This window comes from Barbus barbus, assembly GCF_936440315.1.
Source record: "Barbus barbus genome assembly, chromosome: 41".
Classification (NCBI taxonomy): Eukaryota; Metazoa; Chordata; class Actinopteri; order Cypriniformes; family Cyprinidae; genus Barbus; species Barbus barbus.
The window spans coordinates 2222799-2248446 of NC_136719.1; the positions used below are offsets into that span (position 1 = coordinate 2222799).

At 38.6% G+C, this 25648-nt stretch overlaps 1 protein-coding gene across 1 annotated transcript; it reads left to right on the top strand.

The window, feature by feature from the left end:
• The first annotated feature begins 7432 nt into the window (after nucleotides 1–7432).
• Nucleotides 7433–24092, top strand: LOC306860652 (diphosphoinositol polyphosphate phosphohydrolase 1-like). The gene is made up of 5 exons (XM_079402462.1): nucleotides 7433–7738; nucleotides 9381–9491; nucleotides 19282–19326; nucleotides 21245–21329; nucleotides 21668–24092. Exons 1-5 carry the CDS (start codon nucleotides 7640–7642, stop codon nucleotides 21838–21840), a joined length of 513 nt encoding a protein of 170 aa, XP_079258588.1. The 5' UTR covers nucleotides 7433–7639; the 3' UTR covers nucleotides 21841–24092.
• Nucleotides 24093–25648: the final 1556 nt, after the last annotated feature.

The window sequence follows — 25648 nt, forward strand, 5'->3', positions numbered from 1 at the left end:
AAATCTAACATCAGATCATATAATACCATATCATATATCATATCATCATAATATATCATATCATATCATGTTATATCATAATATAATATATAACATCAAATCATATAATACCATATCATATATCATATCATATCATATCATGTCATTTCAAATCATATATCATATCATCATAATATATCATATCATATCATAATATATCATATCATAATATATCATATATCATATCATATCATGTTATATATAATATAAAATATAACATCAGATCATATAATACCATATCATATATCATATCATCATAATATATCATATCATATCATGTTATATCATAATATAATATATAACATCAAATCATATAATACCATATCATATATCATATCATGTCAAATCATATATCATATCACATATACATTAATACATCATATCATATCAAAAAAGAAAAAAAACACTTGACCCTCTAACACTAGCTTTCTCTATTCTTTTTCGATTCTAATTGTTTTATTTTCATTCTATCTATCTATCTGTCTATCTATCTATCTATCTATCTATCTATCTATCTATCTATCTATCTATCTATCTATCTATCTATCTATCTATCTATCTATCTATCTATCTATCTATCTATCTATCTGTCTGTCTGTCTGTCTGTCTGTCTGTCTGTCTGTCTATCTATCTATCTATCTATCTATCTGTCTATCTGTCTGTCTGTCTGTCTGTCTGTCTGTCTGTCTATCTATCTATATATCTATCTATCTATCTATCTATCTATCTATCTATCTATCTATCACACATAGTTGGTCACACTTTATATTAGGTGGCCTTAACTACTATGTAGTATGTACTTATTGTGTTCATATTTTATTGTAAAACACTTCTGCTGCTGTTGAGGTGGGATACAGGTGAGGTTAGGGACAGGTTTGGTGGTATGGGTCGGTTTAAGGGTGGGTTACAGTGTAAGGGATGGGTCAACAGAGTAATTATAAATTAATTACAGATGTAATTACATATATCAGGTATTTTAAAAAATGTAAGTACAATGTAAAAACATGTATGCACACAATAAGTACATTGTACTAAATGATTATATTAAATGTAAGTGCACAGTAGTTAAGACCACCTAATACACATGGGGACCATAAGTGGGACCAAATAGTTTAAAACCACGCCTTCTAAAAAGCATGGCAGCCAATCCTATATCAATACTTCAAAGTGTCCAAAGTGACTGACAGGCAGAGTACATTCTGTGATGGCCGGCCCCTGATGAGATTTCACAGAGGAAGGCTTCTGTTACAAGTTATAAAGACGCATCTATTCATGCCACAATGACGGATGCTTTAATAAATTGTGTGTACATTTACACACACACACACACACACACACACACACATGTTGGTTTTTGTGGTTTATGGGGACTCTCCATAGGCGTAATGGTTTTTATACTGAACAAACTGTGTGTGCTATTGCCCTACACCAACCCTACACCTAAACTTAGCCCTCACAGGAGACTTTGTGCATTTTTAGATTTTCAAAAAAACACCATTTAGTATGTTTTTTAAGCCTTTTGAATTACGGGGACATAGGCAGTGTCCCCATAAACCACCTTCATATTGTAATACCTCTGTCATACCCATGCCATTATACACATTTGTGTCCTCATAAACCACATAAACGCACACACACACACATTACATTAATATATACATTAATTTAATGTACATTAATCTCATTTTTTTTTCTAATATTATAAAAATATCCAATAATCTTAATAATATTTTTGTGCAAAATTTTATATGTATATGTGCGTGTGTGTGTGTGTGTATGTATGAATGTATGTATATATACATAATTACACACACATTCATACGTGCATATATATATATATATATATATATACATACATACACACACACACACTTTATATAACGGAGTGAATTCATCAATATGTAAAGGTTAATGCGCTTTGAACCGGTTGCACGGTAAATAGAAGCTTCCGTTCCGGACTCGAGGCCGGAAGTGTTCTGGCGTCACGTCCTACTGGGTGTTTGTGTTTCGATCAGACTGGAGGGAAATTTAAAATCTTGGAAACGGATTATCATATTTACCAGAAAATACAGGTGGTTGAGCACGACTGCTCCGTGAATGGATCGGAGGTAGGTAGGTGGGGGGATATGGATTATAACGAGGGTTTGTATGAAGGAGGTGGAGTAGAAAGGAGGGGTGATAAAAATAAAAAAAGAGTAAGGAGTGACGATGGTGATGAGTCTGAAAATGATGATGATAGAGGGGACTCTTTTCAGAAAGAAATAAAGGAGAAATATGAGGTTGTAATAAGGTTCAATGGAAAGAGTCAGGAGATTATGAAGAAAGTTAACCCATTTGTGTTAACCACAAGTATAGCAAACAAAATAGGGGAGATTGAGTTTGCAAAAATCCTTAATGATGGTAACTTACTGGTAAGATGTGCTGATGCAGGGCAAATGGAGAAAGCTCTAAAAATTAAGGATATAGTAAAATGTAAGGTGGAAAGTACAGGAAGGGTGGGGATAAAGGAAAAAAGGGGAGCGAGAGGAGTGATTACAGGGGTACCAATAAGTGTAACAGTGGAGGAAATGAAGAAGAACATCAAGGGAGCAAAAGTTATTAATGTTCAAAGAATGAAATCAGCAAGGGATGGAGTGATAAAAGACAGTGAAACAGTGTCAATAGAGTTTGAAGGAGAAACAGTGCCAAAGAAAGTGTTTTTGGGATTTATGAGTTACCCAGTGAGGTTGTATGTACCAAAACCATTGAGATGCTTTAATTGCCAAAGGTTTGGGCACACTGCAATAAACTGTAATAGGCAGAGAAGATGTGCAAGGTGTGGAGGGGACCATGAGTATGGAAAGTGTGGATCAGGGGCACCACCAAAGTGTTGTAATTGTGGAGGTGCCCACAATGTGGCTTTCAGTGGGTGTGAAGTAATGAAACGAGAGACTAATATTCAAAAGATAAGAGTGGAAAAAAGAATCACATATGCTGAAGCTGTCAAGGTATCAGGGGAAAAGAAAAATAAAGAGCGTGAAGTGGATAAGGAAACACTAGAGCAACAGCAAGGTAACTCTGAAGGAATCTATGTTAAAAAAACAGAATTAGTAACATTTATAGCAGGTGTGATAAATAGTACAGCAGAGGTAAAATCTAAAAATGAGAAAATCCAGTTGGTAGTTAAAGCTGCAGTCAATCACCTTGGATTAATAGGACTGACATGGGAAGAGGTGAGGGAGACCCTTACAAATCAGTCAAGTCAAGAATCATGGATTGGTTAATATTAATAATGGTTATTATTTTACAATGGAACGCTAGGAGTATTTTGGCTAATGGACAAGAATTTAAGCAGTTTATTAATGAACTGGATGAGAGACCAGATGTGGTGTGTATTCAAGAAACCTGGTTGAAACCAAATTTGGATTATGTGATATATGGATATACAGTAGTTAGGAGAGATAGGAATTGTGGAGGGGGTGGTGGAGGATGTGCAGTTTTCATTAAGACGGGAATTCCATATAGAATACTTGGGAATGGTGATGATCAGGAGTACATAGTGGTGGAGGTGTGGGAAAGGAGAGGGGCAATTAGTATTGTTAATTACTATAACCCATGTAAGAAGTTGATTTTAGATAAGCTATTAAAAATAGAAGGGCAAGACAGACAAAAAGTAATCTGGTGTGCAGATTTCAATGCCCACAGCTCAATATGGGGAAGCATACATACAGATGCTAATGGTAAGGTGATTGAAGAATTGATGGATGAAAGGGAATTGGTCTGTTTGAATGATGGTAGAGGAACTAGAATAAATGTAGTAACAGGGATTGAGTCAGCACTGGACATAACGTTAGTGTCTAAGTCACTGGCAGGAAATAGTAATTGGGAGGTTTGGACAGCATCCACGGTGGGGAGTGATCACTACCCTGTCATATGCTCAGTGGGTGGGAGATTGGAAGTGGGACCAGAATATAGAATTCCCAAATGGAATTTTAGTAAAGCTGACTGGGATAGGTTTAAGAAATTTAGTGAAGATGCAATGATGAGGGTTGAGGTTTATGATGACATAGATGATGTTAATAACCAGGTTACTTTTGCAATTATTAGGGCAGCAGAGGAGGCTATCCCTAAGGGGAGAAACATGATCAGTCGAAAAATGATGCCATGGTGGAATGAAGAGCGTTGTCAGGCAGTAAAGGATAGAAATAAAGCTTTCAGATTACTTAAAAGAACACATAATTTGCAACATCTTATTCGATACAAGAAGGCTCAAGCAGTAGTTCGGAGAACAGTACGTCAAGCAAAGAGGACTAGCTGGAGGAAATTTTGTGATGAAATAGGAAGAACTACACCGGTGGGAGAAGTGTGGGGAATGATAAAAAGGATGGGAGGAGACAGAAGGCAGTGGGAATACCCAGTTATGGTTTTTGAAGGAAAAATAGCAGTTTCAAACAAGGAGAAAGCAGAGGTTATGGTTAACTCATTTGTAAAGGTGCATAGTTCAGACAATTTGTCAGAAGAAGGGAGGAGGAGAAGATCAGTAACATTGAGTCAGCATCTTCATGAGTTAAATAGGAAGGAAGAAACTGGAAATGTATTAGATGATCCATTTACTTTGGCAGAGATGGTGAGAGCAATTGGTAGAGCTAAGCCTACATCTCCAGGGAAAGATCAAGTCTGTTATTTAATGTTAAAACAATTGGAGGAGAGGTCACTGTTGAAGCTGCTGGAGATGTATAATAGGATATGGAAGGAGGGAAAGTTACCGAATACCTGGAAAGAAGCAGTAGTGATTCCAATAAGGAAACCTGGTAAGGATCCAACTAAACCCACTAGTTACAGACCAATTGCTCTTACGTCAAATTTATGTAAAATCATGGAAAGAATGATAGCAGATAGACTGACTCATCACCTTGAAAAAAGAGGATTATTGACTAACTGTCAGAGTGGATTTAGGAAGGGAAGAAGTACAATAGATTCGGTGGTAAGATTAGAAACGGAAATAAGGAAGGCACAAGTGAATAAAGAGAATGTAATAGCGGTATTTTTTGACATAGAAAAGGCATATGACATGATGTAGAAGGAGGGGTTACTGATCAAACTGAATAAGATTGGGATTGGAGGGAAGATGTTTAATTGGGTAAAGGATTTTCTTTTCGGTAGAAAAATACAAGTAAGAGTAGGGACAGACATGTCAAATCAATACGTAGCTGAAAATGGTACACCTCAAGGGAGCGTGATAAGTCCATTACTCTTTATTATTATGATTAATGATGTATTTGGGAAAATTCCAGAAGATATAGGAAGATCGCTGTTCGCGGATGATGGAGCATTGTGGAAGAGAGGAAGGAATATGGAATTTATAAGCAGGAAAATACAGGGAGCAATTGATAAAGTGGTTGAGTGGGGATATGATTGGGGATTTAGGTTTTCTATAGAAAAGACTCAGTCAGTCTTTTTCACAAGGAAAAGAATTCCGGATGGAATAAAGGTACAAATGTATGGAAGTGACCTAGAGAGGGTTGGAAGTTTTAAATTTTTAGGAATTAATTTGGATTCACGATTAACATTTGCAGATCATATCAGGAAAATGAAGGAAAAGTGTAAAAAGGTAATAAACATAATGCGATGTTTGCGGGGAAGAGAGTGGGGTGCGAGCAGATTATCACTGAAAAGAATATATGTGGCTCTAATACGGTCAGTATTAGATTATGGTAGCGTAGTATTTGGGTCGGCAGCCAAATCGCAGTTAAAAAAGTTAGATGTAGTCCAGGCTCGGGCACTGAGAATATGTTGCGGAGCTTTCAAAACAACGCCAGTGTCAGCCATACAGGTAGAAATGGGGGAGTTGCCACTAGAGTTAAGAAGGAAGCAGTTGATGGCTAACTTTTGGGTAGGTTTACAAGGGCATATAAATTCGCATCCCGCTAAAGCAGTACTGAAGGGGAGTTGGGAGAATGGGAAAAATCTAAAGGAGAATTTTGGTCGGATTGGAAATGTTGTTGCTAAAGAATTGGAAGTGTTTCATTTGAGGATAAGTTCCACGGTAGTTTATCCAGAGATTGCTCCATGGAGGCTAGCCTGGCCTGAGGTAGACTGGTTTGTATTAGAGGAAAAAAGGAAGACAAAGGAGGGTATTAATCTGGAAAGAGTATTTAATAATTGGGTAGTGGAAAAATATTATGAGTATATACAGATTTATACGGATGGTGCAAAGAACCCAGAGACTGAAGTAACGGGACTGGGGGTGGTGATACCAGACAGAAGTATAGGATTAAATAGAAGAACATCTGATAGTTTAGGGGTTTACACAGTGGAGATGCTGGCCATGTTAATCGCATTAAGGTGGGTGGAAAAGACAGGACAGGACAAATTTTTGATTTGCTCAGATTCAGCATCAGCTCTAGCAAGTCTAAGGTCATTCTATTCAAAAAGTCGCCAAGATATTCTGTTTGAAGTACTCCAGTCAATAACAAGAATAATAAGTCATGGAAGGCAGGTGAAATTTATATGGGTTCCAGGTCATGTAGGGATTAAGGGGAATGAAATGGCAGATAGATTAGCAAAAAGGGCGTTAACAAAAGGAAACATAGAAATGCAGGTACATGTTAGCAAAGCAGAGGTTAAAAGTGTGATATGGGAGAGAATAAATCAAAAGTGGCAAGAGAGGTGGGATGGAGAAAGGAAAGGAAGACACTTATATCAAATTCAACAGGACGTTAGACACAAAATTGTTGATAGTGGTAATCGGAGAGAGGAAATGGTGATAACTAGGCTAAGACTGGGACATTGCTTATTGAACAAATCACTTAAATTGATAGGGAAGCATGATACTGGACTGTGTGAGGGCTGCCAGGAAGAGGAGTCAGTAGAGCATGTGGTCTTAAGATGCAACAAGTATGGAGTACAGAGGGAGGTGATGAGGAATGAGCTAAGGGAGATAGGGGTTCAGGACATCACACTAAAAGGATTATTGAGCATAGAGCATAGGGCACAGACCAGAATTCTTATAAACTTCTTAAGAGTAACTGGTGTTTTGTATAGGATATGAAGAGTAAAAGGAATAGTGAGGAAGGTTAACAAGTATTATTATTATTAGTAGTAGTAGTAGTAGTAGTAGTATTGTGATAAAGCATGGCAGGGGTGAGGGGTAAGTGGGCTGGTGTGTGTGTGTGTGTGTGTGTGTGGGGGGGGGGGGGGGGGGGGGGCTAAATTAGTTTTCACAGGAGTTAGTTAATATTAAATTAGCGGGTGATTTAGTTTGTGAACCTATTTTCTGATCCACATTCCGGAGCAGAAGGTGGCGGTAATGCACCAAAAACGCTGGTTGCCAACCGCCGTAAAAATAGAAGAAGAAGGAGAAGAACCGGTTGCACCTCTACTGCGCAGCGTGATATTCACGAAGAGGAAACGCGCTTCGGGGTTGTCCATAATGCAACGCGATTTGCGCAGAGCTCAGAGCAATGGCGTCTGTGCGAGGCAAGCTCACAAGACTCACAAAATGAAGCGACGGAGGGAATATTTATGTTAGCAGAGGGGCTTTAGAAGGGTTTTCGGGCGCGGGATCGCAGCGAGAGGCGCAGACTTGGCAGCAGTTGAGGACTTTGATCGGTTGAGCGCGATGATAAAGCTGAAGTCTAACCAGACGCGCACTTTCGACAGAGACGGCTTCAAGAAGCGCGCGGCCTGCCTGTGTTTCAGGAGCGAGCGCGAGGAGGAGGTGACCCCAGCAATCACTGCTGCCTTTATTCACTTCTAACTAACAAACATATCCCACATGCACTTAGTGACGTGTGCAGATACAGCTACAGCTTTGAGGGATATGGGTGTTGTAAAGCCACTAAACGATATCTGCTCACATCTGTCTTGTTGTCGAGAGAGTAAGTCACACATTTAGCCCACTGTGGTCATTTACACCAGTATGACCTGCTATTGCCACTACTTTAAAAACAAAGTGCATTTGTGATCTCAGTCAAATATTTAACAACTCATAAAGTGCTGTTAACTTGAATTTGTTGGATATTTTGCATGTGTATCAAATGCCATGCTTTTATCTGGCAGTATCATGTGAATATCAATAGATGATAATAGGCTATAATCATCACCAGTAACCTTACAGTGGTATTGAATTCATTATCTAAATCTGATACCCTCACTGTATATGATATTGACATTTAAAAACCATGCTGGCTATAATATCATGCTACAGTAACGATCACTAAAGTAGTTCAGTCTTGTCTTAAGTGGACTCATTTGTTATTCCTGTGTTGCTCTGTTATAGAAGCGAGGCACACTGTTTGTTTCACTCTGTTTAACTCATTTATATTTCTGGTGCCTTTAATCCCAATTCTCATTCATATATTTGACATCTGCTTACTAATAAACAGGTCAGGAAGTGATGCATAGTTGTTGGATGTTTCCCAGACCATGGAGGCAGGTTATGACCTGTGCATATCCACAAACTAAAGGTTATCGCTAACAGTAGCACACTTATTTAAAATCATTTTTAATCTTGTTTTTATTTTTTTATTCCATTTATGTAGCATTTAAGTCAAAGCCACTAAACCAAGAGCTATTTCTCAGGTTCAAATCTGTATTTGTGTTTACACTTGGCAATTATAAGATTTACAAAAGAGTGCATTTCAGTCAAAAAGACTGTAACAAATAATCAAAATCATAAGATTGCACAACACATAATCCTTATCCATCATTTTGACTGAATGGGCTGTAAATTTCCATTCATTTTCTATTTTCAGAAGTCTAATATAACAACAGTATCTATAGAATAGCTCTTTTCAGCCCACTGCATTAATTTCCTCCTGATTATCTTCATGGTTCCTTTGTATTCTGCTGTAAGTAAATGAAAAAAGACAACATGTACTGTGCATTTGTGGTCTGCTCTTCTGATTTAATTTACAATATAAACCATGAATAATTCCCTGGAATGCACTAAGAGTCCTCAGGTCTCTTTCCAGCTGTGTTTTCACACAGATGCTGTAAAATGTAATTTTAGCGAAATGTAGACATATATTACTATAATTATATTAACACATCTGTAATATAGGAGGAGGATCTTTAGGAGTTATTCACGGTCATTTGTAATTTGTTAATGCTTTTACACTTTTAAATTTCCTTTTATTGCTTGATGGTTGAAGGCTGGGTAAAGTAATGTCACCTCATTGTACCCAGTTTGTGAAAATGCTTATTATGTTCATAGAGCAAACCTTTTGCTGATTGTATACAGTGTTAACAGAAGTTACTCCCATAACTTGCACAAAGTATCATATGAGGCGTAGGAGAAGATTCCCTTGATGCTCACGAGTGTGTGATGGCCAGCGTTGTGACGGCTGTGTGTGTGTCAGGTGCTGCTGGTGAGCAGCAGCAGTCGTCCAGACAGATGGATCGTTCCTGGAGGAGGCATGGAGCCGGAGGAGGAGCCCAGTGTTGCTGCTGTCAGGGAGGTGTGCGAGGAGGTAAGATTCCTCACAAACTCTTATTATGTGTTGGCTCTGCAATTTCTAAATCCCAGGTAGCCCGTCGGGCAGGTACTCTTCAGATTTTGCCCAAATAAAAAAATACTATAAATGTCAATCAAAAACATTTTCAATAAACAAATATCAAAGAAAGAGTTTTATGTGACTATTTACAGGGTATCTGCAGAATAAAAAAAAATTATGACTTTTTAAGAGCTGCACAAGTAAAATGAACACCAAAGCAACAACAAAGCTAGGTTTGTTGAAATTCTACACAATTCTGAATTCGCTAGCATTACAATACGGTTTAATTCATTAACATTAATTCCATTAACTAGTAATGCCCAACAGTTTTACAGCATTTGTTTGTTTACTGTAATTAGTAAATATACTATTGTTCACTGTTAATTGACTTTTCACAAGACTGTGATGATGTGTTTAACGGTCGTAAACCCTATAAAGATTTTTTTTTGTAAATGTATGTACACCTATGACGCTGTTCTTTGTGTTATACCATCTTTGCATCAAATTACACACAAACTAGTGAACACTAATGCGAGGGTGTTTCTGATGCAGCGTTGGTAAATTTGACATCGTTCTCTCTTCTGACTGCCGTTATCAGTCTCTCTCTATTTTTTTCAAGAAATATTTTTGTTATACTCTCCCATTCACTGCTCTCGAAGTTTACCCAACTATGATGACTTCCGCTGCTTAGAAACCCGGAAATGTTCATAATGAATAAACTAATGTGTATTTTAATAACTGAAAATTAAAAAAATGGATTAGTGTATGGGAAATTAACATTTACCGAGATCAGATGATGCTTCCTGTTAGCTTACGATGCCCAGTGCGTTGACAATCGTTGTGTTACTAAAGGAAGCTGCAGATTTGGCTTCCTCTGTTCTTTTCCTTTTTACGGTCATAAAATCTTTCCCCCGACTCTTACGTCTGCAAACACGCACATAAGCTTGGAAACGTTCTCACGTTTCCAAGCTTAATCAAATAATAGGAATTGGTCCAAATGTGTGGATTTGGATATTACCGGATGAAAAACAAATGAGCTAATAATTGTAGGTTGATAAGTACTGTTGTTGGGATGGTTTGTTTGCCGCAATACATGCAGAACCTATTGGATGGGACTCTTTAACTGGTCTCCTGTGCCCAAATCCATCCTGTCGATAGTTTTATATGATTTAGCCAGCGACCATGTCAGCACTCAGCCCTAGCAAACATGACAGAAACCAGGGATATGTAACATTTGCTTGTGATCCTTGATGGTCGTTGGGACTTTGTCTTAAGAGACCCCTTGTAGCCTTTTGACATTCGCATATAATTCACAGACCTGGCCCCACATTCTACCTTTATATGGGTGCTAAATTGCCAATGGTTGTACCCCCCCCCCCCCCCCCCCCCCCCCCCGACTGTAAAAAAGATGCTAAACAGATCGACCAGCTGTTCTCTCCATCGGACTTCAAACACATTCCAAAGAGAACTAAATGACCCTCGGTACCAGGCCTGGCTGACCAGTGGACTGCCCCCACGATTACAATCTTTATTTATACCATAATTAATCAGTTACATGTATGTATCTGGCATATGCATGTGTTGTTTGTATGTTTCCTTATTATATTAGCCTAGTTACCACTCGTTGTTCGTATTAGTAAGCTCTAGACACTCATATTCAGGTGTATGAATGTATCTCTGGTTTAATATCTTTTAGATGGCTCTTTCTTGATATCAAAATGATCTGCTCTTTATTCCTCAAACAATGATGTACACTATGTGAAATGCATCATACTATTTTTACTGTACTGTGGGAAAAATTACACTGATTCTCCAGATCAGTCATAAAACATGCAAATGAGGTGTCAAGTGGGACAAAGAAACACTTTCCCGCTCAAACTATATGCCTTGTTATTGGTCAAACTAACCAAAATGGGTGTTACAGGGAAACCAGATAAAACTTCTCCCACACCCGAAAGGAGCTCTCTCTCTTTACTTTCGGTGTCCTGGAGACACACATATCACCTTGGAAATCACACGGGAGTCCAAGCTTAGTAACTTTGTCGATTCACTTCGGACCAATCAACCCATGGCTGGAGTGACGAAGCTTTCACTCCTACAGGAATTCATCAAGAATCTACGCATTATAAATGCACCAGGACACTTTACTCAGCACCAACAAAACCAATGCAAGCAACCGCTTGTTAACTATTTAGATGCGCTTCTAGACTTCGACCCCTTTTAATTAAGGTGATGTGATTCTCTGATGGCTCTTAACAGGTTGTGGTTAGCTGATTTGTAAATCCTGCAATTACACTCTGCTCTCTCGTGCGCGAGCGCTCCCTCTCTCTCTCTCTCTCTCTCTCTCTCTCCATGCCTTCCTTCCGGTGGCATCTATGTTTAATGTATGTATGTTTGTGTATAGTTCGATGTTGCATGTTCCCCTGTAGTGTAGTTTAATAAGCATCCATATGTATTCACGCATGGTTGTCTGTGTCTGCGGCTCACAGAAATAATTTTCCTTAGAGTCAATAGACGGTTAAAAATGTCCGTACTGCAGACGAACAAATCATTTTATTGTACTATTAATACTACGGTTAATTCCTGAGGATGAATATATAATTGATAACAACCTGTTATGATTAATTATGTTTATCTCACTTTGAGCTAATTTGCTACAGTTGGTGGAGATGCCGGGGCAAAGTTTTAAACCTAGTTCTGTGAGCAGACTCAATAACAATGGTGTGTTTCTTATGTGTGTTTATTCAAACTATCCAACTGCGTCTTTTTGTGAATGAATGTGTAGGCTACACGCCCACTTTCCGTGCCTTAACAGTTCTCCAGTTTCTCAGAGAAACCAGCCACTGTTAATGACTTAAGTCAACTGCAGTTTATAAATGTGACCCTATAAAACAACTAAACCTTTTATAGCGTGTCTTAATGCTAATTTATCCACCCTAAATTGATTGAAGAATACCTCTTTTGGCGCAAAGAAGATAGCGAGCCATGTTCCTCGCTTATCTTAAAATTAAGGCCTTAATATGTTTAGCTAGATTGATGCCATTAATGCCATACAACTAGACTATTACTCCTGTGAGTTTAATCATTAGCGTAGCTAACTAATGCATGCTCCCTCATCCGATCACGGAGCAAAATTAATCTTAGAATACTGCAGGTCAGTATCGGATTCTGGGAGTCTTAAAATCTTGATCAAGTAATCTTGTTGCAACAACCGCATAAGTCCCATATATCTGGCGAAGAAACCCCAGATCGGCAGCGCGTATAAATAGTTTTATATTAAGGTTACCTGGTCTTGGGCGAAGAATCCCCACTTTCAGTTTTGAACAGCATAAGCCCCATATCTGACTAGTAAATCTCAGATCGGCAGCGCATAGAGTTTTAGATTAAATCTATTTAATATTGGGCGAATAAAATCCCCACTTTCAGGTTTTTCTCTTCAGGACAGCGGCTTTTTTTTTTAGCTGTGTGATGAGAAAAAAAATCTCATTACAGTATTTGGTACGTCATTGGTTTATTGTCGCGTATCATTGCATTCATATTAAACCATTGATGTGATGCAGTTGATGGTCGATTTAATGGTGTAATGCTTTGCCATTGTCTGTGAAGTGAACGCACCGTGTAAATTATGAATGAAGTGTGAACGACAGGTCATGACTGGCTGAGCGTGAGATTCCCATGCATGTTTACATCCAGCTCATGTGCTTCACGCACACCGGCTGTTTAAGCGTGCATCGGTTTCTTAGCAACGTCTGAGCCCGAAATTACCTCAGCTGTAGCTGTTAGCATCTGACTAACACTTAGAGAAAGTGTGTGTAAAGTGTAACAGTTCCCTTCTTCCCTGTACAGTTTCTTTCTGTTCCACCTTCTGTTGGGCTATCAATTACTTTGGTCTCCCCCACATGCTTTGGGTTATTTGTGCATTTTTTTTTACTGTTTTATTTGGAGCAATTACTTATTTTATTTGATCTACTCCAGTCTGTAGTTAAGTCTAGCTACACCTATTGAGCAAAATTTAATTTACTTATTTTAAATCTATTTAAAATAATTTTCCATTTACTTTCCTAAGAAATTAGGACATTTTAACTTTGCTTCTAATTTTCAATTTTATTTTGTTACCCTTTTCCTCTCCTTCACCTATGTAATGCTAGCCACTGCGGTGCACAATGAGCCCTCAAATCTATTAGTGGCCCACCGTCACACGTCTGATTCCCTTGCTCATTGGCATCAAGCTGCTTCATGTATCCTAGACGCTTCATCTTTCTGTTGTCCCCTCTCAATGTTCCCTGTTAGGCAGCATGCCCCCTGGTGCTTGGGCAGTGAGTTGATGAGTTATCCATGGGGAATTCTCGGTGACTGGACTCGTCTGCCTGACCTACCCGACATGCACTGGAGGCAACACACAGCACAACATCAGCAATGGGGTACCTCAAGTGTTGCATCGACCATACTGACTGACACATAAGGGCAATTTTGATTAATTACCCTGTGAAGTTACACGGTGGTCCACCCTTTTGAGAGGCGCAAACTCATCCAGAGCTCGAGGCCCAAAAGGGGTCGTGTAACTTGGGACCCACAGGCGAAACCCAATTTTGGCTGTGCCAGCTAGTCGTTGACCCTTCCTCACTTGAGTGACGCAACATTGTGCCGAAAGTCATTGCTGTTTGAATGGCTACCGGGTGCCATGGGTGCGAGTAATCAGGAGCCCCCGCAGTTGCGTGCTCGGGAGAGTCAAGGGAGATGGCCCAACCATTGGAGTTCACCTGGGCGACCTCAGCTCACCACCAAGCCTAACAACATCTAAGATATAGCCATACACTCAATATGAACCTTGAAGAGGACTCGAGAGCCTCTCTGCTTTAACGTGCTTGGTCTGTCCAGCTATCTCTCTCATCACCTCCCTAGGCAGTACAACCCCGGAGAGCCCCCGCTCTGCAGTCCTTGTCACAGCCCCTAGAGGTGGTAATAAGCCCTTGATTTCCCACTATTCCTTTCTAGGTTTGAACTTTGATTTGTTTGATTCATTTTGGTTGTTTGTTTTGGTTGTTTTCGTGTGCCTGAAGACCGAACCTGTCTGAACCATCAGAAAATACTTGGTAATAACGCTGATAAACCGAATAGCCTAAGTCATCAAATGACCCCCTAGGTTATCACCCATCAACAGTGTTACTCATAGTTTTCAGGTGCTCACTCACACCAATTATCCACTCCTGCCTTATCAGCCACGATATTTAAGCATTTAGTTTGCGTCACTAACTGATCACACCAGTTAACCACGCAACATATAGCCCAAATATTTTAGCTCACTAAATCTGTACGGACTTGCATTGGCTTTTTGTGCTTTTCCCTCTCCACCTGTGTTCCACCTGTGTCCAGATCATCCAGCCCTGCCACCCACCTGATCACAAAACCTGGGGGTTACAAAAACTACAAGAAGCCTGCTACAGCCAGCTCTGAGTCTACGTCAGCCGACAGAACAGGCCACAAGGGAGGAAGGCTTCAACTCCAGAACCTTCCCTCCTCCCGAAATCCACATCCCATTGTGAGTGACAACCCAAGCGCCATGGCCTTCTCCTGCACAATGACCAACTGGCATTTGCAGAACTCAGCCCATATGGCCTACAGAGACATCCTAAGAGACATCCTGCACCTGCCGACAACTGCCAGAGCCAAAGCTGCTCTTCACAAGAGGCAATGCTGCAGAGCTTATGTCAAATATGTGGACTCACTCAAGACCACATTACATCATCAAACTCAAATGGCATCTGCACTCTACACCATGCCTGATTTACTCTCATCCTGAGGAGTTTCATCTGACAGCTGGATCCGAAACTGCACATGCGATGACTCTTAAAGACCTTGACAAACTGGCTAAAACATCACCCAGTTTGACCGTACGCTACAGAAGGCCAAGATATCCAGAAGTGGAAGCTCATGCGACTGACAGAAACAGGTTACACTTCCTCAGACCCACATCCAGTCCTGAGAGTCAACGTGGTGCAAAGGTCCATGAACAGGTACACGGCTGCACTTCCTCGGACCTTCAAATTAAACCACCGGAGAAGAGGGACCCAGGCCGAGACAATGCTGAATCTGACCAAGGTTAACACTAGGGATGCAATGCTACCATTTTTTCTGAACCAATCCGATCTTGAAAATTCTGAGTATCTGCCGATACCGATCCAATCCGATACCAGTGCAGTTTTTTAAAATCGATGTAGAATATCTATACTTCTGTGTGTGTTTCTCTTTTGTGTGTTAAACACAATCTACTACAATAGATAACTGCATTTTAATGAAAAATAACAAATGGAAAAATATATAATGACAAAAATACTATTATAAACTAGGTTAATAATACAGCAAAAGATAATGGGTGCACAATAATTTTATAAAACCTAGTGAAACATTTTTATTTACAAATAAAAGTGAATAAGAGTAGGACTAAATCTGGTAAAATGGTACACATTGCTCTTTGAATTGTTGTAAAATACATTCATGAAAAAACAAGCAAATACATTTATATATAGATATATAGGCTACTATAAAATTAAGACATTTCTTTTAAATCTATAGCACAGTAATGAAGGTAGCAACATATGATAGATAGGACAGAACAAGAAAGACTGTTAATAATCTTTCATTGCGCAAAAGTATTATAATACGAAAGGCTCCAATACAGAGCGGCACAAAGCAGTTATGCACATCCCGTGCACAGAATGATGTGCTTGAAGCGACACGGAGTCACAGCGCGTAGCCCTCCGAGTCCGCATAGAAAAGTACAAAGTACAAAGGGAAGAGATATTGATGCGTAGTTAAATCTGTGCGTTAGTTTATTAAGCCTTTTCTTTTAACAGTTTTAAACCACAGTAACTGTGCGCTCTTGAAGAGAGTTTGACTGTAGTAACCGAACGCAACACGCAGTTTGATTGCTGAATGGAGGATGACAGACAGCCGCGGCGGAGAGAAGAGTTTACCTGAACTTGAATTTAACGACTTAAATATTCGTCTGTACCGCAGATTAAACTATGGAACAGCTTTAGAATACTTGAAATATAGTGCACGAAAACCTTATGGTGCTTTATAATGTTTTTGTGCCTTTCGTGGAGCTCAACAATAACAGAATAGTATACGCACAATATCGGATTTGGATCGGTCTCGTCTGACCGATACCCGATCTGCTGAAAATGACCTTATCGGAGCCGATACTGTTTCTGAGTATCGGATCGATGCATCCCTAGTTAACACCCAAGCTGGGGCTCCAAAGGCTGAGGAAAAGTAGAAACCACCTGTCATCCGTCCTGTCTGATCCACCTGCCATCCGAACATCACGATCCACTGTTGTCTGAAGATGTCTCCAGGTGAACATATTCAGCCAAAAGGGGGGATTCTGTAACATCTGCTTATGATCCTTGATGGTCGTTGGGACTTTGTCTTAAGAGACCCCTTGTAGCCTTTTGACATTTGCATATAATTCACAGACATTCTACCTTTATATGGGTGCTAAATTGTGAATGGTTGTACCCCCCCCCCCCCCCCCCCCGACTGTAAAAAAGATGCTAAACAGATCGACCAGCTGTTCTCTCCATCGGACTTCAAACACATTCCAAAGAGAACTAAATGACCCTCGGTACCAGGCCTGGCTGACCAGTGGACTGCCCCCACGATTACAATCTTTATTTAGACCATAATTAATCAGTTACATGTATGTATCTGGCATATGCACGTGTTGTTTGTATGTTTCCTTATTATATTAGCCTAGTTACCACTCGTTGTTCGTATTAGTAAGCTCTAGACACTCATATTCAGGTGTATGAATGTATCTCTGGTTTAATATCTTTTAGATGGCTCTTTCTTGATATCAAAATGATCTGCTCTTTATTCCTCAAACAATGATGTACACTATGTGAAATGCATCATACTATTTTTACTGTACTGTGGGAAAAATTGCACTGATTCTCCAGATCAGTCATAAAACATGCAAACGAGGTGTCAAGTGGGACAAAGAAACACTTTCCCGCTGAAACTATGTGCCTTGTTATTGGTCAAACTAACCAAAATGGGTGTTACAGGGAAACCAGATAAAACTTCTCCCACACCCAAAAGGAGCTCTCTTTCTCTTTACTTCCGGTGTCCTGGAGACACACATATCACCTTGGAAATCTCACGACTCCCCTTTCGGGGGGAGTCCGAGCTTCTGGCAGTTTTAAGTCCAGTAACTTTGTCGATTCACTTCGGCCCAATCAACCGGCTGGAATGACGAAGCTTTCACTCCCAAAGGAATACATCAAGAATCTACGCATTATAAATGCACCAGGACACTTTACTCAGCACCAACAAAATCAATGCAAGTAACCGCTTGTTAAGTAACCGCTTGTTAACTATTTGGATGCGCTTCTAGGATTCGACCCCTTTTAATTAAGGTGATGTGATTCTCTGATGGTTCTTATCAGGTTGTGGTTAGCTGATTTGTAAATCCTGCAATTACACTCTGCTCACTTGCGCGCGAGCACCCCCCCCCCTCCTCTCTCTCCGTGCCTTCCTTGCGTTGGCATCTATGCTTAATATATGTATGTTTGTGTATAGTTCGATGTAGGGGTGGGCGATATGGAAAAAATATCATATCACAATTTTTTTTAGAAATATCACGATTCACGATTTTATCACGATTCTTTGTCATGTTGTTTTTTTTTTTTTACTATTTTGGTTTTACAAGTTGTCTGAGCATTACAGCCAAACTAGAAAGACAAAGCCTTTCAAGGTAATAAAAACAAAAAAACAGACATGGCAGATATTTAGGCCAAAGTGGGCGAAGATAAAAATCTTTGTCATCATTTTATCTTTCTTATTAAAAATTAAGAACAAAGATACACATTACAAATACACATAATATACAAATAAAACAAACAGTGCTTTATGTTCAGGTACAATAGGTGTATTTAGCAGGAGCATTCAATGAAATTGAACAAATATAAAAATAAAACACTATTGATTCCTATTAAAGTAAATATTATTTTTTTCAGTCAAGAATAGCGAGTTATTTTTGTGTGTTTTGTTGTTTTAACATTAAAGAATAAAAAATCTGTCATCTGTCTGTCGAATGTTGATTCTGTCATAGTGTTTATATTTATACCATCATTTACTCACTCAAAATTAGTTTTAAACCTGAATGAGTTTCTTTCTTCTGCTGAACATGCATGCTATTTTGAAGAAGGTAGAAAACCAAACAGTTGCTGGTCCACAAAAAGCACGCCATTCTGTGCTTTCACAGATTAAATGCAGCGATCCAAAAGAGTGAATCTAATCATTCAGACAAAATTTTGCTTCAAGAATGAGCTACACTGCTGACATGATCTAATCACTAGCACACCCTAAGCACATGTAAGTTTATGTATTCCTCTTATCGGCAAGACATATCATATTTTTCATATCGGGTCGATGCCGATATTTACATTTAAAGCCATTATCGGCCGATATCAGTCCGATAATATCGTGCATCCTTAGTGGAGATAATTTCTGAATATTTTCTGTATTTGTGTTATTCTTTCTTGGAGGTTATTCCAGCCTTTTACACTGAATTAAAACTGGGCTTGATCAGACAGTTGTTCTCTTCCCATCCTGCACTCCAAAGATTTATTTGCCACCTTATTTCACCTTATTTCATATTTATCTGCAGAGAACTGATGACATTTCAAGATGCTGTAAATTGTTACAGGATGTTATAAATGTCCCGAATTTAGTGTTTCACAATTTTGTTTTATTCCCGCAGGCAGGAGTAAAAGGTACATTAGGACGACTGGTTGGCGTTTTTGAGGTGAGTGTTTTCTGATGGTAATCAACAAAGTAAAAAAGAAATTGACTCCACAACAATGTATTAGTGGCACAGTAGCAAGTTGCAAAAAAAAAAAAAAAAATCAGTGGTTAAGTTGTATTTACAACACTGTTCCAGAACAGTTCAACCAAATAATAGTGTGTGTGCAGCGCATTTTACAGAGGACTAGTTCCTGAAGCTGGAAGAGTAGTCTACAATGCTGGCTTGCACAAAGGCTGTTTCTATAAAGTGGGGAAATTCCAACGTCGCAAGGACAGTCTGGCGCTTCAGACTCACAGCCAGTAAATTTGTTTTCATATGAAAAGAATTTGCCACTGACTATTCAAACGCGAGTTTTGAGCAGTGTAGAGTAGCGCTTGTTGTTCCCACTGGATGCAACAAATGCCTAATTTATAATGGGTTTTATTGTTTTCGTCTCGTCGCGCCGGGACACAGCATCACAATACGGTAAGGTGCGTAACATTTCCATCACACGCTTGAGGTATTCAGCCAATCACAACGCACTGAATAGCTGGCCAATCAGAGCACGCCTCGCTTCTCAGAACAATGAGCTTTGTAAAAATCGACGCGTTTCAGAAAGGCGGAGTATAGAGGAGCTACAATAATATACAGTATGTAGAAAATGTGTTTCTTGAACCTTAAACCACATAAAAACATTGCATTACACCAAAATACACAAAATAATGTTCTTTTTAGCAACGTCATATAATCACCTTTAACTTTACGCGAATATGAGGCGCACGCTCTATATCGCTTCATCATAAAGAGCACAAGAAACTAGCATCCAGTGTAGTTCTGTCATCAGGTAAGTCATGAAATGACCAAAAAGGCGATTAAAGCTGCAAACTGTGCATGCATGCATTGCATTTCAAATGCATGTTCTAAAAGATTCTGCAATTGGAGATCACTATATAAAGCACAAGCTGATATGTATTTTTTTATTTGTAATTTAATACATAAGTAAATGTGAGCACAATGCACTTATACTAGAAAATATGCGCAGTTTTTAAAGTACAAATGAAAATGAAACCATTTAAATGCATAAAATAACTCGTTTTACATTCTGGCATTTATGTGCTGTTGACTTCTGGCCCTTTTCACAATCTTATCGCTATCTGCATGTCTTATCCATGAGTATGTAATGTTAGAGAACAAGCTTTTGGGGGTTTTGATAACCAGAACCAAGCTGACTGAGTAATAAAGCTAGTGAGCCCCTGGCTTTATTAAAATACCTAGAGGTGAGGAATAATACAAAAATAGTCCCTCAGCATTGCTCGGTCTTATTCACAAATATCTCAATTACAATTAAGTAGAAATGAATTGTATTCGGTTGTGTTGTAGGTGCTAAAACAGTCCAGCACTTTATGGTCAAACACATATTTGTATTAAAATGATGAAGATTTCAGTGCCACCCTAGACTGGTTGCTGGCCACCCCATGACAGGGTTGCTAAACATGAGAACGCATTATATCCAGCACTTCAAACAAATGCTTAGAGTCTGCTTCGTCAGGTGCTTTGACACACAAGTCTGCTGTTTAATGCATTTGAGTTTTTTTTTAGTTATTTCAAAATGCTAAGCTATCAGCAATTGATGTTTATAGTTGTTTAGAATGTAATGTTTACATTTAAGCCCCTTTTGCACATTATGTATCACATAGTTTACATATATACAAGCACTACGTTTATTTGTTGGGAAACAACATTACGCAGAATGTGAAATAACATTTAAAAAAATTAGTAATTTGTAATATTTCGATTTTTACATCCAATTAATCAATTACATAATAGATTGATTTATTATCAAAATAATCATTTTTTAAATGTGTCACTAAAACACCATTGCAATTATTGCTTGTGATTTAGTATTTCCCATGAGGCTGAAAGTTGTTATTCCTTACAGAACCGAGACAGGAAGCATAGAACGTATGTCTATGTTCTCATCGTAACTGAAGTTCTGGAGGACTGGGAGGATTCAGTAAATATTGGTAAGAATAGGAAGAAAAAAAACCCTACTGCTTTGCTGCCTTTACTTTGTCAAACCCATAATTACGTAATTTATTTAGAAAGTGGCAGCAACCACATCAGTTGAATTTAGATATGCATGTTTTTGCAATTTTGATTTATCCATTTATACTTGCTTGAGTTTTTTTGTTTGCTTTAATCGAAGATGCACATGGATCCATTTGTGCAGTTGCAAGCATTGCCATAGAAACAAATAAGAGCAGCTCAGAGCGCAATCTCAAAATCCACTGCTAATTACCGTAATCCTGTGCGGTCGTGCCGTTATGTTTACTGGTTTTCTGCTGCCTCTTGTTGTCCTCAGGTAGGAAGAGGGAGTGGTTTAAGACGGAAGATGCCCGGCGTGTGCTGCAGTGTCACAAACCTGTGCAAGCATCTTACTTCGAAGCCCTTCAGCAGGACTGTATGACCAGCAACGGCACGTCTCTGGTGGCCACTTACAACATTAATCAAAACTCTCTCTCCAGCATCAGATAACTACCACAACAAACAGAAGCCTCGGCGAAGTTCTCCATCATTTTCCTACCCGACTGAACTCCTACTGCAACTACTATCACGTCTTTTTTATTTCAGCGCGTTAATGGCTACATCCCATGAAAGCTGATTGCCTTACCAGCCTTTTTTAGTGTTCATATGAAGATCACGGTCTGGGGACATGTGACATAAAAGTCTTCGCAAATGACAGTTTGTCTGTTTCTTACGTTTTAAGGAATACGTGCATGAGATTCTCTCCTAATGCCAGGATTACTGAATGCAACTACACTTTACTCTTGTGTCGTGGAATAAGTAGTGTTTAAAGAGGAAGCTGTCAGAAGTGTTTGTAAAGATGTTGTGGTAAGCGTTTGGCCCTTTCATTCTGCAGCGTTTGCCTTTAGCCTCTATGGATATGCTGTTATATAGAGTTGCTTGAGTTTTTGCATGAATTGCATATAGTTCTTCTAAACGAGAGGTTACGTCTTAAATTGATATAAGTAGTTGAAATCGTGGTCTTATTGCCAATATTACACTTTCATGTTGGGAATTTCTCTCAAACGCAGCAACTGTCAAGTTAGTTGTGAAGAGCGCATTTTCAAAATGCTCTAAATAGTGCTGTCAAAAGATTAATCCAAAATAAAAGTGTTTGGTTTACTGGTTTGGTAGTGCATGAAGGTGGTTTCGATCGAGATTGTAGGAACGTCTTTGGCATATAGTGTGGTGGTTTTTCTGCGTCTGCAATCCCAGGTGTGAGAAAGCATTTAAAGAAGTGGCTTGATGCGATGCCGGTCAGTCCAGTTTACTGAGTGCACTGGTTTTGCTGTGGTACAGGATTTAATGTAAGACAGAGGAGAGGTGTGGATGTGGAAGGACATCGGTATCATAAATCTCCTGGTCAGTGGTCAAACACAGAACCGTCTCAGCAGCTGTTGATGTCAGATTCTTCTTCATTCGTACCGTTCTTATCAGAGGATTTTGCACCAGTATTCATAGCACAATGGCAACAGAATACCAATGTCTCAGTTTATTGTCTGTCTGCTCATAAACTATAACCAGTTGTGTATGTGTGTGGATCTGTGTACAGTAGTGGGTTTGTACGTGTGAAGTAATGTGAATAATCAGGACTTGATGCCAAGTTAGCTGTCTGCCTAATAAACGGCCTCTCGTGTAAGAGGATCGATTTCGTTTGAAATGTTTACAGCTTGATTGTAGTTTCTGTTCAGACACTGGACATTCACTGACCTCGGTTCATTTGCTATAGATGACTGTTAATGGTGCCATTTCTTTTTTGAAATGCACTTTTCTAGGTCTTAAGCGATTTAGTCTGTCCTAATTATAAAATGCTTTTTTGTCCTTGTTTGTTTATGATTTATGAAATTGTCACAAGCATGTACTTCAAATGGGAATTGTTTAGGTCTGAAACTTGTTTTATCGGTATTTCAAAGTTTTTTCTCTTACATCAGACAGCACAAAAGTTAGTTTATTGTGGATATCTTCTAAAATTACCAAATCTAAAATGTTCTCTATGGGCTAAAACAGGACAAATCTCCTGTTATTGTAATAAGATTAGTTTGCTAAACCCAGTCCAAAGCTGGTCCTCCAGTGTTTGTGTAAAATGCTTCTCTTTCAGTGGTGAACTCATAACCTGTGGCAGTCGTGGCAGAGGATGCTGACTCATATATGATCAATCTCTACACATTTCTTGCAGTCATTAGTGGAATGTGAATAAGCAATGATCAAATCACTTCTCTGCAGGTCTAATAACAGACTTGTCCTTGAATTGTAAATGCTGTATTATTTGAAAGAATATTGTAGTTTTTACACTTACTACATTGTTGGTGTTGTAGAAAGAGATGTTTTGGTGTGAAGTATTGATTACTTCTTGAGTAAACTGAAAACTCAATGGCGTTCCTCAGTTGTTGCCCTTTTCCTACGTTTCAAGCACACTGTTTACTCTGCTGTATCTGATATTGGGAAAATACATTTTGACCCAAGATTGTATAACAATTGTGTCAACAATCTATTAATAAAAACACAAATAAATCATGAATTGCAGGTGTAGTTGTTGTCAGTAGAATCAGTGGCAGACCAAAGAAACTCCCACTGACAGTGGCTTACAAATTGTACTCTGTTACTGATTGCATATGTGACAAAAAATTGTAGTTGGTTTATTTGTTTACCTGCATGTCATGTGACCGTATCCCAGTCAGAGAAACGTAACATACAATTGTCATAATTATTAAAATATTTATTCTAAAATCAAAAGCTTTTTTTCAGCTTTTGTCTTCTCCAGATATTAACTGATGGACTGGAGTGGTGTGGATTATTGTGATGTTTTTATCAGCTGTTTGGACTCTCATTCTGACGGCACCCATTCACTGCAGAGCATCCATTGCTGAGACACTGATGCAGACACATTTCTACAAACCTGATGAAGAAACAAACTCATCCTAATCTTGGATGGCCTGAGGGTGAAGACTTTCAAGATTTGTATTTATTTATTTTAATTTATAATTATTTTTTTTGGGGGGGGGGGGGGGGGGGGGGTATTTTAAATGTCCCTTGGTCAGTCGATAACAACAACAGCAACATGAATTGTAACAGCTTCAGTTTGTGACAAATACTCGATGCATCACCTGGCTGTACTCTCACAGCTATTTGTGTGAGGGATATTACATAATATCAGATTCATATAATGCTTTATAAGTAAGATGCAATAAGGTGAAAGAGTACTTGGCAGTCTTACCGACATCACATTTAATGTGTTTTACATAATATTTATATCCTCTGAGCAAAGATTATATAACTGTTGAATGTTTGGCAAACCTGAAGGGCAGGCATGGGTGTATGATTATGCATAAATATTCATATAGCCATCCACACAAAAACACCTATGCTCTTGCATTCACACTCTCGGTATTAGACTGAAACCTCACGACTCCAGAAGAATAAGATGCAAAAATGACACGCAGTTTTCTGGAGGTGAAAACATATTGTTATCGAAAATATACTGTGCTATTCGTTTAAGAGCTTAAAAGGAATATATATATATTTTAATTTGGGAGGTGGCTGTCCTGAACCCTAACCCCTAGATTTCAACTTATAAAAATGATATTAAAATAATAATTTTTGTATTTTTTTTCCATTGTTGTTTTTTAAAGTATCTTTTTGATTCTTGAAGTAAAAAAAATATAACATTTTTTATTTTCTTTGTAAATTATGAAATGTTATGTAAAAAATGTGTCCTGCATTTTTCATGTCACTACCGAAACATTGTATGTTTTAGTCAATTGGTCGATTTGAACTAAACCCATAAATTTATGATCAAGAAATATTCCTGTGTCCCCCTCGCTCATAGCTACAAGGTGAGTAGGTAGGTCTCATCATTTTGAGGTAAATGTGTTTAAAAGTCTGAAAAATCTGTTTGTAACTTTAAAGAACGTCACTACAGAACACTTTTTGTTTTTCTTCCTGCAGTTAAGCACACTTTTTTGGGAGTTATTCCATAACATTTAGTTGTTATATGTATACCACGGTTCAGAACTGTACTAAACGTATCAAAGATCTTTGTTTTATGAGTGTTATAGAAACATGTCATCATTATTTCAGTAGTGACAAAAGAGAACACATAATCATCATATCTGTGGGAAATAAGCACAATTCTAGTACAGTTATGCACATTTTTAGTACGCTAGTTAAAATTCTGTAATGGGATGCAGTTGCTAGCAAAGCATTACTGTCACTACCGAAAATGTGCTGTCACTGCCGAAACATGGGATGTTTGTTAAAAATAAAGTATACTGAATTATCA

Bases quoted from the DNA above. Each gene is read 5' to 3' on its own strand.
- LOC306860652 (XM_079402462.1), top strand. From the start codon at position 7,640: ATGATAAAGCTGAAGTCTAACCAGACGCGCACTTTCGACAGAGACGGC. The intron at 9,492-19,281 runs GTAAGATTCCTC...TTATTCCCGCAG, and splicing joins TCAGGGAGGTGTGCGAGGAG to GCAGGAGTAAAAGGTACATT. The intron at 21,330-21,667 runs GTAAGAATAGGA...TGTTGTCCTCAG, and splicing joins GGAGGATTCAGTAAATATTG to GTAGGAAGAGGGAGTGGTTT.